Raw genomic sequence first — 14886 nt, forward strand, 5'->3', positions numbered from 1 at the left:
AAAAAAAAAAAAGAAAAAAGAAATGCTGCACACAAACAGGAGACCTCACGCAAGAAGCCGTGGCGTAGAACACTGGACTAAAGTACAAACTAATGGCATGAAAACCTTTCAGTAAAATTAGAGCAGATGTTTTTTTCTCCTTCTAGGGAAAGACATGTGCATCCACGTAGAGGAGGAATTTAAGCCCTCAAAGTGGCATGACTGAAAAGGAACCCCTTCATGTCATGTTATAATTTAATAGTTAAGAGTTGGGGCCAGAGAGATAAGGGGCTCTGTTGTTAACTGTGCCTTCTACTCTTTCAGAGGACCCAAGTTTGATTGCCAGCACCCATGTTAGGGTGCTCATAATGTTCTGTAACATCAGTTCCAGAGGAACCAATACCTTCTTTTGGCCTCCTTGGGTACTATATGCACATGCTCAAAACCATATGCAGACATACACATATACATATTATTAATTTTTAATGTAAATTTTAAAAATTAAGACTACAGAACAAATAAAAGGTGTTTGAAAGCTGAAAGAGAGCCAAGTACTTTACAATGACCAACTCATGCATGTGTGGGTGGAGACCACTTGTAAGACTCAGTTCTCTCCTACCATGTGAATCTCAGGGATTGAACTCGGGGCATCAGACATGGATGCAGGTATCCTGACCTGCCAAGTTGTCATTCTGGCCCGAATGTTATCATTTATAGGAAAAATGGATGGAGCTTGAGACTCTTATGTTCAGTGAAACAAGTATCTTATATTTCCTCTAATATGTGAGACTTAGGAGGAGAAAACCCCTACAAAAGTTAAGAGAACTATTATGGGATGTGAGAAGGGAAGGGGGTAAAGAACTAAGAAAGGATGAGAAAAGGGACAGGAATCAAAGACTACTGTTTGTATAGGAGGAGACACTGCAACAGAACCCCTTTGTAATTAAATATAGACTGATTTTAAAAAGAAAGTGGCATTATTGTTCAGGAAAGGAATCATGGGAAAGAAAATATAATCGGGAAGTCACTGAGGAGATGGGTTTGTCTCGTGATGCTGCAAGATAAAGTCTACTGACAGGAACACTGAGAAGCCAAGTCAATGGCTGAGAACAGAAGCAGAAATGCATCGAGAGGTAGCTCAAGATGTTGACTCAGCAACCAGTGGCACAGTGTCCATGATGTAAAAAATGACAGGGGAAGGGCTGGAGAGGTGGCTCAGCAGTTAAGAGCATTGACTGCTCTTCCTGAAGTCCTGAATTCAATCCCTAGCACCACATGGTGGCTCTTAACCATCTGGAATGGGATACGATGCCCTCTGCTGGTGTATCTGAAAGACAGCTACAGTGTACTCATATGCATAAAATAAATAAATAAATCTTTTTTTAAAAAAAGAAAAAGAAAAAATAACAGGATAAAAATTATATTGAAAAAACAATGACTTGAAAACATTTCCAGTTTAATAAGGGTTAGAAATCCACAAACCTAGGAAAGTCAACGAACTCGAGTTTCTCTGCGAAGCTGTTAACTAAGCTTCTTTATTTACTTAGGATGAAAGTCAACATACCTTCCAGCAAGCCATTAATCTTTCGGCCCCACTTGGCAAAATGAGTGGAGCCGCCTCCTGCCCAGGGAAAGCAGATCAGTTTGAAAAGTGCATCCGGCTTTTGATACAAACAGTTCAAAACCTTCTCGTTCCTAGAAATAAAATTCAAATACATTTAACATTATATAACGCTATTGGATAAAGTTCAAAATTGAACTAGGTGAGTTTTAATGACAAGTCTCATTAACTACTAGGTGCATGTGCTCAGATATGAGTTCACTGCCTTTCTTTCTCCAAGAATCGAGTTTCCAAAGGTTTGAATGGTCTGTTTTATGATTTCAACCCATAAACTCTTAGAGACGTAGATGGAATGGTGAATTATCTATGTACTTTGTATGTCCAATAAGAGTGATGTAACTATTGATGCAGATGCCTGTTCTTTCACAGCAGAGGAGAGAGTTTGTCCAAAAAGGCTTTGTCCTCAGGGTCACCATCAATATCCAGTGACACTGCTCAAGTGTCTCCTTAGACAGCCACCCTATATGGATATGTTTGCATTCTCCACAATGTAAAGGTCTCTAGGAAAGTTTCCAAGTCCATCTTTAAATTTCTTACAAAGATCTCTGAGCCTTCCAAATGAGAAACCATCGCCATACAATAATGATTTTAAGTCTGTTTTGTCATTTTAAAAAGTATCAGTTTTATAGTTTAGATCGTATTGGAAGTGAGGAACCTTTAAGAAGTGGTCCTGGTGGAAGAAAGAGAGGTGACTAGGGTACATGATTGAAGCTTTGGCCTGCTCTTTCTCTCTGTGTCTCTGTCTCTCTGTCTCTCTCTCTGTCTCTGTCTCTGTCTCTCTCTCCCTTCTTCCTCTTGCTCTTCCCTCTTCTTCCCTCTTAAGGGGTCTTTAACTAAGTGCCTTCAGTCTGCCATGCATTCCCTACAACGTACACTTCTCTACAGGACCAACATAGCAGGGCTCAAGGACTATGGATTGAAAAGCCGTGATTTTGATATAACGGAATGTTTTCGTGCACGCATGCACGCCCCTTGCATACAGTCTCCACAGAGGCCAAAAGAAGACATCAGAAGCATTAGAGCTGGGGTCACAGGTGGTGAGCACCATGTGAGTGCTGGGAACCAAGCCTGGCCTCTTGGCAAGAGCAGCAAGGGCCCGAAACTGCTGAGCCATCCTCCGGGCCCCCAATCAAATCTTCTCTCCTTCATGATTATGTTTTGTCATTTGACCAAAAGATTGAGATCTTTCTAGATACTCTGTTCTCATAAGGGGACTTTGTACTTTATAGTAAAATAACTGAGAAGATGCATGAAGTGAGATGGCAGGTCTCAGATTGCTGAGTCTAGACCACAGAAGCTCTCCCTCCCTGGCATCTGTTTGTGTCCTGCACATCCACCCTATCTTCCCACTCTAAAAAGGGAATCAAAGTCCCACAGCTAGCTAAACACAACTTCTCTTTCTCTTCCCTCAATGTTTGGTATTTAAATCATCTATAACTCCAGAGTTGAGGGTAAGCAGACAAATTATTTAATCCATTTGTACTGTGTAGTGATGAAGGCTGCAGAGGAAAAGTTGAGTCCCCAGTGTAAACCCTAGCTACAGCTCTTACCATGGGACACTAGGCAAACTGCTCAGGTGCTTCACATTCTCAGTGGCCTCGATGTAAACAGAGGGTGAGACTTGGGTCTTCCTCATTAGCAAAAGTGAGATCCAGAGACATCGCCACCAACCCAGTTAGTCATAAATCAGAATCAGGGTGCAAATCCTGCTCACCATTGAAACTATTTGACCATTGACCCTTTCCCCATAGTCTCAGCATCAATGTCACTAAGACGTAGGATGTAGAGGACATTCTGAGATGCTTTGGGTTAGAGCTGGGGCAAGAAGGGGCTCTCCAAGATAGTGTGCTCTTCCAAACCATGTTAGGATTTTAGACAAGCCAGAGATATAAAACTTAACTTTAAAATACTACCAAAGGGGATGGCAAGGTGGCTCAGTGCATAAAGGGAACGTGATGTCGAGCCTAATGGCATGGGTCATATGACGATCACTGCTGCTAGGTCCAACATACAACATTGTGGCTCACAATTCTCTAGCACCTTTTACTTTCAGACTCTCACTATGTTATGAGAGGTCCCTTGTGTGTCCACCCCCCCCCCCCCGCCCCTTGGGAAATTCTGTATGGGCTTTGATGGTAGATTTGAAGGTACACAATGGCAGACCCTCAAAACAAAATAAATCTTTGGAAAGGTCTCCTCCACTGTGGAACCGTATATCATGATAACTCTGCTTACTCCTCCTACACAAGAATCCCCACTTTGCACCCCTTATTGTACCAAGAACAGAGAAGTTAAGGAGTTATGGTTCCAGGAAGTCTTAGGAACTTCACACCTGGCCCCAAGGATGAAAGCACACAACTGGGAGAAACAATGGGCCCAGACTCAGAGTCTGAGGCCCGGGTAGCCGAGGGCAAGAGTTCAGTTAATAAGCACAGAACAGTGTCCACGGCTGATTCCCTGGGTACACGACTTACAGAAGGCACAGCAAGACCTGGTATGCCCCCACAAGGAGCAGATACTATTAAGAGTTAGTCATATACAAGAGCATACATTGAAGGAATTAAAATTTTCTGGTATACTGGGAGAAGACTAAGATATTCGGACCTTCCCTTTGGGAAGTATATAAGGAGAACAGGTCCATATCGTAATGCTGAGGGACACAGGAATGAAATTAGGAAATGGCTCAATGCTTCTTATGCAACATGGTACACATGCTGCTTCATGCCCCTTAAGGAGTGAAAATTGTTCTTATGGCTTGTTTCTCAGGACTCAATATCTGCCACCTTCTGACCACAAAGGGCCACCACAAAGGCTAAGAATGTTCAGGAGGGCACCTGGTGGGCTTGCTGAACCTTAGAGAGCAACAGCAACTTAGATGTTTGCTGAACTTACTGCCTTTACTTTGAAGAAAAATGCTGTAAAACGTTGATTACCTCTTTCATTCTGGATATTGAAAAATAGGGCCAAAATAGGTTAAAAATGGTCTTTGAAAAGATCATACACATCTTGGATTCATTAAGTCTGCTTTCTATTTACCCGTGGCTAGGCTATTATGCAAACATGGAGTATAAAAGGTGTAACCTCTTTTCAATAAACATCCTGATTCGCCCTTAGATTCTGTCAGTCTCCTTTCCTTGCAAAGCCCACGTCTCTTCTTTGGGACCTAAACCCCCTCTGGAGCTGGACTCTGGTACCTAACAGCTGGCATTTGATCACCCATGTGATCCAAGGAGAAAACCAACTCCTGCAGGTTATCCTGTTTCTCCACATGTTCGCAGTGACACACACAATAATCAATCCATTGATTGATTAAATACTAGCTTAGAACTCCAAGCTAGTAGCATTTTATATACAAGTAATTCGTACCACCTTTCACCAGAGGAAGTGGAAGCAAATTCAATTTCAGAGATGGGCCCCTTTAAATGTAACAAGGCAATCCAACAAATTTAGGGTGCTGAAGCACCAGAGATGGGGAGTGAGGAGTTCCTGGAAGCAGCCTACCTGGTACTCCTAGCATAGACTGCTGTCTCCATCCTGTGAGTTGATTAGGAATTGCTGATCTCAGAGATCTTCTGCCACTGTGTTGAAATTAATTCCCCTCTGGGCACAAAAATCTCCAATAAGCCTTTTGTACACCAAGTGACCAGATTTCTTTTTAATCCGCTGATTATGGTTGTCACTCAGAATCCTGCTTTTAAAAGGCAGTGAAGAAGAGGAGAAGAGCAGGAAGAAAAAGAAGGAAAAGTACAAGGAGAAGGAAATGGATGGGGGAAAGAGGAAAAAAGGGCAAACAGGTCAGACTCATACAGCGTATAGCAGCTGGGTGTTAGCGGCCTCCGTGTATAGATGGCTGTCACTGTGCACATCAGCAGAACTTCCAGATAATGCCCATAGAGACAGAGATGCAGCCTGTGTACTACCTACGCCTCAGCTGAGTAGTGCCCAGGTCACAAGACAGAAAACACCTGATACCTACTGCGAAGTTAGACAGAGATATGTGTTTTGAAAACACATCTTAGCTTTCTGGGTATTTATAGAGTTTTGTTCTTTTAAATATTAAGAGAGAATTAGGAAGTTTTTAAAAAAGGAGTGGGGAGGAATTTATTACTAGAACAGGTGATTAGAAACTACTTTGGCTAAAACAAAAAGAAAAAAAAGAAACAAACAAACAAAACCAAATACAAACACACACACACACACAAACAAAACAAAAATCACACACACACACACAAAACCTTCTGCCTGGAAGAACCAGAACCGAGACAATGATCAAACAGACAGCACTCTGACCAGAACTCCTCCTTAAGTCTCTCTCCTGCCTCAATTCTTCCTTGCTTAAACCTAAAACTCCATCAGCACCACGCAGATGGACAGGGGGAGAGTCACTGGAACTCTTCAGTCCGCAGGAATGGAATCTCCCTCCTCTTCCTTACACGATCATCCATCTCACTAACTGGCACAATCGTACAGCCTAACCTGTCTGGGCATCTGAAACCTGGGGCTTTTACCCTTAAGACTTTAGTAACGCTAGCATTATCAAGCTACTAATCCTGTAAGCTTCTAACATTCAATAAAGCAAGTAAAAATTACTATAGTTTATAAATGTATAAAGGATGCATAACATAAAGATTTTAAACTCACTTGCCACCTAGAAGTCCCCTGAATCCCTGGCAGTCATGCTAAGACCAAGGTTTAATTCACAAACTCGATGGTGAATCTCAGGAGTGTTCTGGAGAAGTGAGGCTCAACTTTCAGCGATGCTCCTTCCAGAGGAGAAACCACAGCACACCGAGAGGCACGGAAAGCCTGCTCAAATAGGAGAGGGTGGGGAAACAGCCTTTTATCTGTACAAGCAGTGGCTCGGAGCCATCCTGTGCCTCAGATGATTCACCTTGATAATTTACTAGGCGGTCACTGACTCTGTGAGCAAAGTTTTGCTTCTGAGATAATGATACAAAATGCCGCAGAGCACGGTGGTACCTGCCTACAACCAGAACACAGGAAACTGAAGCAGGATGCTTGGAAGTTTGAAGTTATCCAGAGCTAGAGAGAAAGACTATCTCAACATAAAAGCTAAAACACAAAGTAATGACATAAAATGCAGAAAAATATGTTTACTTCTTCCAAGGAATATGGGCAGGCAGAGGTGGGGTACAGACATATATTACAACATCTGAGGCTTGCTGATTACAAAGCCTCAATAAAAGTAGGTTGCATTTCTCCATCTCTTTTTAATTTTTTTTTTACGTGACAGAGCCTGTGGTCAGTTATGTTTGGGGAGATCAAGCATTCCTCAGGGCTCAAATGTATTAATCAACAAATATTCTCTTAAGGTCAAGGGTATCTGCATCATTTCTCAAGAGCATCAGGACCTAGCGGTAAAGCAGTAAGGATTCTCCTGCAGGAAAACCACAGGGAGCAGGTTTTTTTTACTGGTGCAGCAGAGGCACAAAGGCAAATGAGCTATATACAGGAAGCAAGGGCTCAGATTTTATCAGAACTGACACAAGACACCAGGCTAAAAATAAAACATGTCCAGCAGAATTCCGAGAATGGATGATAAAGAAACCTGAGTACGGCCACACAGCAAGGAAACTGAAGGAAAACAAAAATACAATGATAATAGTAATAATGACCGATAAAATAAACAGAGGAGCCAGCTGGTGCAAATGACACAGGACGTAGAAGTTAGACTGCTGGCAATGTAGACAAGCCACAGAAATAAAATAGTAGAATTTACTTTCAAGCAAAGTAAAGAACCACACAGGAAGGTGTGTGTGTGTGTGTGTGTGTGTGTGTGTGTGTGTGTGTGTGTTGTACATCCAGGGGCCTTGCAAATGTTAAGTGTGTGCTTTAGCACTCAGCAACAAAAGCATCTCAGACCCAGCAAAAATGCCTCATAAGAACCCAAGCATCTGGAAGGATTCCCTTGCTCTTCCTCCCATGGACGGGCCCACAGTCAGGCACCTATGGAAACACTGACATCAACAATAACCTGCCATTGGTGGGTCACAATAAAAAAGACAAGAGAGGGGCTGGTGAGATGGCTCAGTGGGTAAGAGCACCCGACTGCTCTTCCAAAGGTCCAGAGTTCAAATCCCAGCAACCACATGGTGGCTCACAACCATCCGTAACGAGATCTGGCGCCCTCTTCTGGAGTGTCTGAAGACAGCTACAGTGTACTTACATATAATAAATAAATAAATCTTTAAAAAAAAAAAAAGACAAGAGAACATATGGGCTATGGAGAAAGTTGGAGAAGGCAAAGGCAGATGTGTTCATATTTTCATTGTATATCTATATGAAAATTTTAATAATAAAGAAAAAATTAGGGCTGGAGAGATGGCTCAGTGGTTAAGACCACTGACAGCTCTTTCAAAGGTCCTGAGTTCAATTCCCAGCAACCACATGGTGGCTCTCAACCATCTGTAATGGGATCTGATGCCATCTTCTGCTGTGTCTGAGGATAGCTACAATGTACTCATATACATAAAATAAATAAACAAGTATTTTAAAAAAATCTTTTAAAAAAAGGAAAAATTAAAATAAACATGTGGAAGAAGAAGCCATTATCTACATAAAATAATGCTGGTTGAAATATGATTTACAACACTGTTTTGCTATATTTGCCATCTATTTTCAGTATTTTACAATTTCTTCTATACTCCTAGGAAAATTGTAAATCATTAAAAGGATAAACAAACAAACCAACCGAAAAATAACCATGTACAAACATCTTCACAGTAGTGAAAACATAGACTGTCCCCTAAGTGGAGACAAAGTAACCCACAGAAACAATATGGGATGCCTGAAGTGACAAAAGGCATGAACAGGGGGAAATAACTGAGTGAACAGAGACATTGATATAATAAAATATAATTGTAACGTGTCTCATATGCACTTACCGTACCAGATCAAACACGAGTCAGTCAGCAGTATGTGAAGAAAGAGCCCTCCCCACATTATAAAATATTTAGACTCTGTAAGTTTGTAATTTCCAATTTCTAAGCAAGAGACAACCAGTCACCAAGAGTTGGTGTTGTCTATATATTGTCTATATATTTCTGTGTGGGGTAATTGTTTAGTCAGTCAAAAAGGAAGGAAGATGAAACATAGAGCCGGCAAAACACATAGGAAGCCCAAGCCGAGATTCCAGGTTTAAACCTGAGTTCTGTCCCTAGGTAAGAGAGGATCACTTCACAAATCTATCCTCTGGCCTTTTCACAGCCTCCGTGGCACATAAGCACCTCTATGTGTTTGTCTCTATCTCCAGATGTTGTATTATAAGTAGGTACTTTATGAATTTCTTTTTAAAATAAATGTTTTTATTATTTCTTTGATGATTTTATACAATACATTTGTATCACTTTTACTCGTGATTCTTCCCCTTAACTACTTTCAGGTACACTACCATATCCCTTCCCACCCAACTTCCTGTCTTCTTTTTCTTTTCAAATCTAACAACCCAACAACTCCAATTTGTGTTGTCTATATATTTCTGTGTGGGGTAATTTCCTGTAGTATGATTAACTTACCAGGAGCTATAATTGTAATAAAAGCTGACTCTCACAGCTCTCAAGCCATCAACAGTGCATAGCACTTCAGTTAGGACTGGGTTCTTGAACTCCTTCCCATTCCACACTCGAATGTTGCCTGGCTTGATCTTGTGCAGGTCTTACATAGGCAACCAGTTGCTGTGAATTTGTGAACGCAACAGTCCCACCTTGCCCAGAAGAGCAACAGCGTCAGCCTATATTGCTTTGCAGCTAGTGAAAATAACAGCTTATTGTTAATCAATTCTGACATTTTGGAAAGATTAAAAATATCCATCTACATTTCTAACATAGAAAACTCATGACGGTTGAGAAGTTCCATATCTTGCCTTGATGATTTTGTGTATAACTCTCTGTGAAGATAGGCAGGGAAAAGCAATCACTTATCCAAGCAATTATCACTCAAAATAGCTACGGACATACCAAGCTGAATCCTTCTAATAACTTTGTAAGCAAATAGTGTTAATATTGCCAATGTGGAGGTACAGTGTAAACTTCTGAAATGTTTCCAAGTTATTGAATTCTGGAATAAGAAATTGAGTAGAGATACACGCTTACAGCAGAAGCAAGGACAGTTCAGTAGGAAAAATTGCACTTCCTAGTCGGGAAACAGGCAGAGGGAGTAAGTTTAGATGTCTCTGATACAAAGAATTAGGGCTTTTAAGACACCTCAGCATAAGCTTTTGGGTCATTTGTATAGTATATACTTTTGCCTCCTTTGCATAGATTTTTTTTTCTGTGCAAACAAGTAGTAGTTCTACATTCGATTTCATGAATCACATGACTCATTAGCATCTTAAATCTACACCGTGGTTTGCACAGTTGGCTTTGGGTGAGTGAATATCCATATTTCTTTTTCCACTTTGCTACCTTGATTTTTTTTGTACACTAATTTTGCAAGGATTTACACAAAGCGTCCCAGATCTCTCTCTCTCTCTCTCTGCCCCTTTCTCCTCCCTTAGTATTAAGGGGTTTAGACTTGAGTCTAAGAATGACAACTCAAGATGTCAGATTAGTGTCACAACCAACTGCTGCTGTCCTATAAGATGGGTAGGTGTGGGCAGGCATTGAGGTTTTGTTAGGAAGAAGATAGACGTAAGATTAGCTACAAGGTCAGCCACAAAACCATGACTAGTCTCCAAAAGAAATAAACAATTTCCAGTTCAATTTATCCTAAGTCCACACGTGGAGAGGGAAGTGTGTATCATGCCCACCCATCAGGAGGCAGGAAGAGATGATGTAAGCAAGACCAAGTAGAGGAGACAAGAGTTGAACCCAGGACCCTGTGGGACAATGCTTAGTCAGATAGGTGGCTTGTGTCTAAGTGGATGTATCTACCCATCCTGAATTTAATATATTTTGCTTACTGCATTTTTTCTTCTTTCCTTTCTTTTTTCTTTCTTTCTTTTTCTTTTTTCCCTTTGCATCTTGTTGAATTAATCTTGACAAACATGTAGGCATCAAGGTAATCCCATGGCACCCTGGTGCCTTGACTCAAATCACTTAAAAGCAATTCTGTCTTTGGTGAATAAGGGTCTGTGCACGAGTCTGCTCGAAATAAGACTCACTTTTGCTCCTTTTTCTCCTCTCCCCTCTCTCTCTCTACTCCAAGAATCTTTGCTGCCTCTTTCTTTTCACTCTTCTTGCCTCTCCTCATTGAAACCCTTTAGTGTCCCCCGAGTGCCACAGGCAAGATATACTTGGAATACTTCAATGGGGATGCTGATCTCGCTCCTACTGTTCCTGAATCATTAGCTCACGTTTTTTTGCCTTTTCTCTCCCTGTTGTGGCCAAGAGTGGCTGCCCTAGACTACTTCCTACAACTGGTATTTCCCATTTTCTCTCCCATAGTCCACTTTCCCTACTCGCCTCCAGCCTTGGGCTCTGGTTCACTCAAGTCCCAGCAAGGCAACTTTCACTTTGTGGGAGCCTCCCCCTCTTCTCGAAGCTGCCTCTGCCACAAGCATGTCAGATAAAAGTTTGGAATGTTTTTTTCCTTTATAGGTTAAGATGAACTGTTTTGCTTTCTGAAACATCTTTAGGCATAACACATACTCAGCAGGAGTAAGTCTTCCTCTGGTTGTCCTGTTGGTACTGGGTGTGTCCCAAGATCCTGTAAGACTTGATTATATAAATTTTAGGAACCTCAGGGGCATCCCTTTTTACTTTGTATCAACCTCCTGAATGTCCTTGTTTAACCTGACAGTGCCTCTATGGGACCAGAACACCAACTAAATTACTAAATTAAGGGGAAGAGCCCATTTATATGGATTAGCAGAGAGAATAGGGGAGCTGCTGACTTTGGGGACTTCATCTTAAGTCACCTGTCCTCTCCTCCATCATTTTCCTTAATACTCTTCTTTATCAGCTTATTAATTTATTTACTTATCAAAGTGATAGTACTTTTATTAAGGAAAAGTAAAAAAGAGCCCTGAGGGTGGGAGGGGCTCCAAGAGGAGAATTCTGGCAGCTCATTTTAAGCCCTGAGATCCAAACTTCATTTTTCAGGCTCCTCCCTTGGTTCAAATACATGATTAACAAGATTTACTTGGGAATGGAGCTTGTGAAAACTGTTTGTGGAATTGCCCAACCTCTGGATGCTGAACACAGAACATAAAGTTGCTTCTAAGCTACACACATCTTCCAAGTCATAGAGGAGACACAGGAAGAGATGGGGGCCAGACAGACTGAGTGCTCCTCATCTTCGGGATCCCACAAGTATCTCACTTATCACAGTTTGTTTTGAAGGAACCCAAACTGCAGCAGGAGCTAGAGGCAACCTAAAGGACAAATACTTCACTCAAAGGTAGCTATGATGGTAATTCCTTGTACTCTTCCAGATGGGAAAGAAGCTCTTTGTACCGGTGCATACCCCTTTGTGGAGCAGTTCAAGGATTTGAGACCTATGTGGTTCTCAACCCACTGCCTCCGTTCCCAGAAAAATCTTACATTCCTTTTGTAACGCCTGAGTCTCTGTACTCTCTAGAGGATGGTGAAGCCATTCCCACAAAGGAAACTTGATCTATAACACTGTTCTCCAATGAGATCTTTTCTATGAGATGGTACATGGCCTGAAGTCGCTCACATAGAATAATTCTATTTGAAGGTGTCAACAAGCATGACTGTAGGAAACAAAATGGAGCTTTCTATTTTAGCCTTAATAGGGTCTGCCCCAGGAACTCTCTTCAAAGCTTCAGGAAGCTTTCTTCTTTTGACGTACGCTACAGGGAATAAATAAATATGTCTTTCACCTCCCCAGATGCTCCTTCCTACCCACCACTACCCGCTCTCTACCTAGATTCATAGTCACTTTCCCAAGTCACCAACCACCTTATCTGAAGTCCTCTACTGGACCCTGGAAGCCACTGTAGGCATGCTTCCTCACAGGACCACCCAAAGAGATGCTTCCTCATAGGACCACCCAAAGAGAGGAACATTGATGGAGAACATTTTCCTTTTAAGATTTAAAGGAAATAAGAAAAGACTTAGAGAAGTTTTTCTGATGACTAATAAAAGTATCTAGATGAATTCTAACAAAAAACTCAGGCCTTTGAATTCTCCTGAACAGACAGTACTTTGGTAAATGGCAAACAATTACCCAGAGTGAGAACCAGACTCACAGAGAACTCTTAGATCCTTTGTGTCAACAGCTGACTATCCGTCTAGATCCAGGTATCACTGTCATGAGTCCTGATTGGGATCTTAAGAACCTAGTAGAGCAATGACAGCAGCATCACAGATTGTCAATCTGACCGGGAGAGTTAGAGCCGGTAGAGATAAGCCTTTCAATTGTGATAAAGTATGTACCATTGAGCAAGGAGCCAATGAAAATACTGCTGCCTTCTATGAGAAGCTCAAGGAAAACTTACTGAGGCACATATATTTGATACCAGAGTCCTCAGAAGGAGGATTTAAAAATGAGTGTATCATTCAATCTGGCTTAGATATTAGAAAACAATTACAAAATACCTTGCAGAAACCTGAGATTTTCATCGATGACCTCATGAAGGTTAGCTTCTGTTTTCAATGTTTGAGATCAGAAGGAAGATAGGCAAGTCGGAGAGGATCTTATGCTTGATGGTTTGTTGAAACCTGTCTTAGAGATTAGCAGAAAACTTGGATATCATGGGGGAAGGCCTTCAATGACATAGGACAACAAACTCATAGACAGTTACTGTTCTCAAGAATGAATGAGCCTTAGACGGATTAACTGCTGCTCCAGAAAGAAAGTGCTTGATGTTCCAAGAGGAATTCTGCTACTGCATTAATAGACCATGACAGATTCGTTCTCTCTCTCTCTCTCTCTCTCTCTCTCTCTCTCTCTCTCTCTCATGTGTGTGCAAGAGAGCACATTTGCATGTGTACATAGGTATGCATGTATAAAACAGAATAGTCTTTTGAATTCTAAGAACAAACAATCTAAGCTTCCTTGGACTGAGAGTTTTAGATGCCATAGTTATTCTCATTTCAAGAGTTCTAGTCTCGATCCTCTTACTATTTATAGGACCACACCCCTCAACCTCTTTATCAAGAGATGTCTTCTAGACTCTAGGCTGTAAAACTGTAGTGATGATGACTTCAGGGTATGAGTCACTGTCGCTGCTACTACCTCCTTTTAAAAAAATCTAGACACCACTGACAGGCATTGAGAACTGGGAAGTCACACTCCCCAAGCCTATGACTCATTTCAAGAGGAAAGAGGCACGGAAGATGTTATTTTGTGGCTCCTAAAGATTTTAGAGTCTCAAGTTCTACAGGTTAAACATGAAGTAGAAAATATACATGAGATAAGCTGTCAGGAGCCCAACCATGAGGTTAATTAGTATCTTAGAAGAGGGTGACTGATGTCTACGGATGAGAAGGGCTGAGACAGAAGCTTCAGGGGCTCACATGATAGTCTCAGTCACAAAGAGAAGTGATCTTTTCCTAATTAAAAAGAAATGTCTAGAATCTTTCCATCCATTGTAGTTTTTTCAATTTATTGGAATATAAGTTTTAAAAATATTTTAATAAGTTGCTTAGCAGAGAGATTTCAAGAGAGCTTACCATACCATCCAAGCTATGGTACTGCCAGTGCTTAGTGCTCTTAATCAGAGCCATGGAAGGGGGAGAAGGAGGAGGAGGAAGACATTAAAATATGTCATTTAGCAAGGAAAAGACTGAATCTAAAGTTGTAGACAGGGGGGTTCTGAGAAAGCAGCTGCATTATTAGTGAGATTGGTACAATTATGGAGAAATCTTTCACTCTATAATGAGAGCAAATTAAGAGGTATCCTGAGGGCAAGATCCTACCTACCTATCAAATGCTCTAGTTTTTACCAACATAAATTTATCAGAAAGGGGCAGTGAACTGTGAACTCAACCCCAGAGATTCCTTGCTCTAAATGCCTATTTTTTCAGGGTAAATCTCAGAGCTCACAGTATCCCACAGCTGAGGTCCACATGACCAGCATGCATCCTGACTGCCAGCAGAACTTGACAACTGTCGCCTCAGATTCTGACCAGCAGAAAGAAAGCGACGACACAGCGTTCTTCTCAAAGCTGTTTATTCAGGAACCTTTCAACATACATGCATGAATCTCTCTCTAGGAATAGTCTCTTGTGTATATCTCTTGTGTATCTCTCTGCCCCCAATTACAATCCCTTATATACCCCCTCAACCACGCCCCATCAGCCCAGTCCAAGTAACAGCAGTCCATTGGCCAGAATCATCACTGGTCATATGGTTCGATC

At 41.4% G+C, this 14886-nt stretch overlaps 1 protein-coding gene across 2 annotated transcripts in view; it reads right to left on the minus strand.

Moving 5' to 3' along the window:
• Positions 1-14886, minus strand: part of Olah (oleoyl-ACP hydrolase) — a 48861-nt gene that overhangs the window by 18416 nt on the left and 15559 nt on the right. Inside the window, exons 2-4 of one of the 2 annotated variants that reach the window (XM_021156754.1) lie at positions 6246-6406; positions 5102-5291; positions 1544-1674 (exon numbers count right to left, since the gene is read on the minus strand). In XM_021156754.1, coding sequence (XP_021012413.1) covers positions 1544-1674; positions 5102-5133 — 163 coding nt within the window. In that variant the 5' untranslated portion in view covers positions 5134-5291; positions 6246-6406. Of the gene's footprint in view, positions 1-1543; positions 1675-5101; positions 5292-6245; positions 6407-14886 lie in introns of those variants that run through there. The other variant, XM_021156755.1, reaches the window with a different exon arrangement.

This window comes from Mus caroli, chromosome 2, assembly GCF_900094665.2.
Source record: "Mus caroli chromosome 2, CAROLI_EIJ_v1.1, whole genome shotgun sequence".
Taxonomy (NCBI): domain Eukaryota; kingdom Metazoa; phylum Chordata; class Mammalia; order Rodentia; family Muridae; genus Mus; species Mus caroli.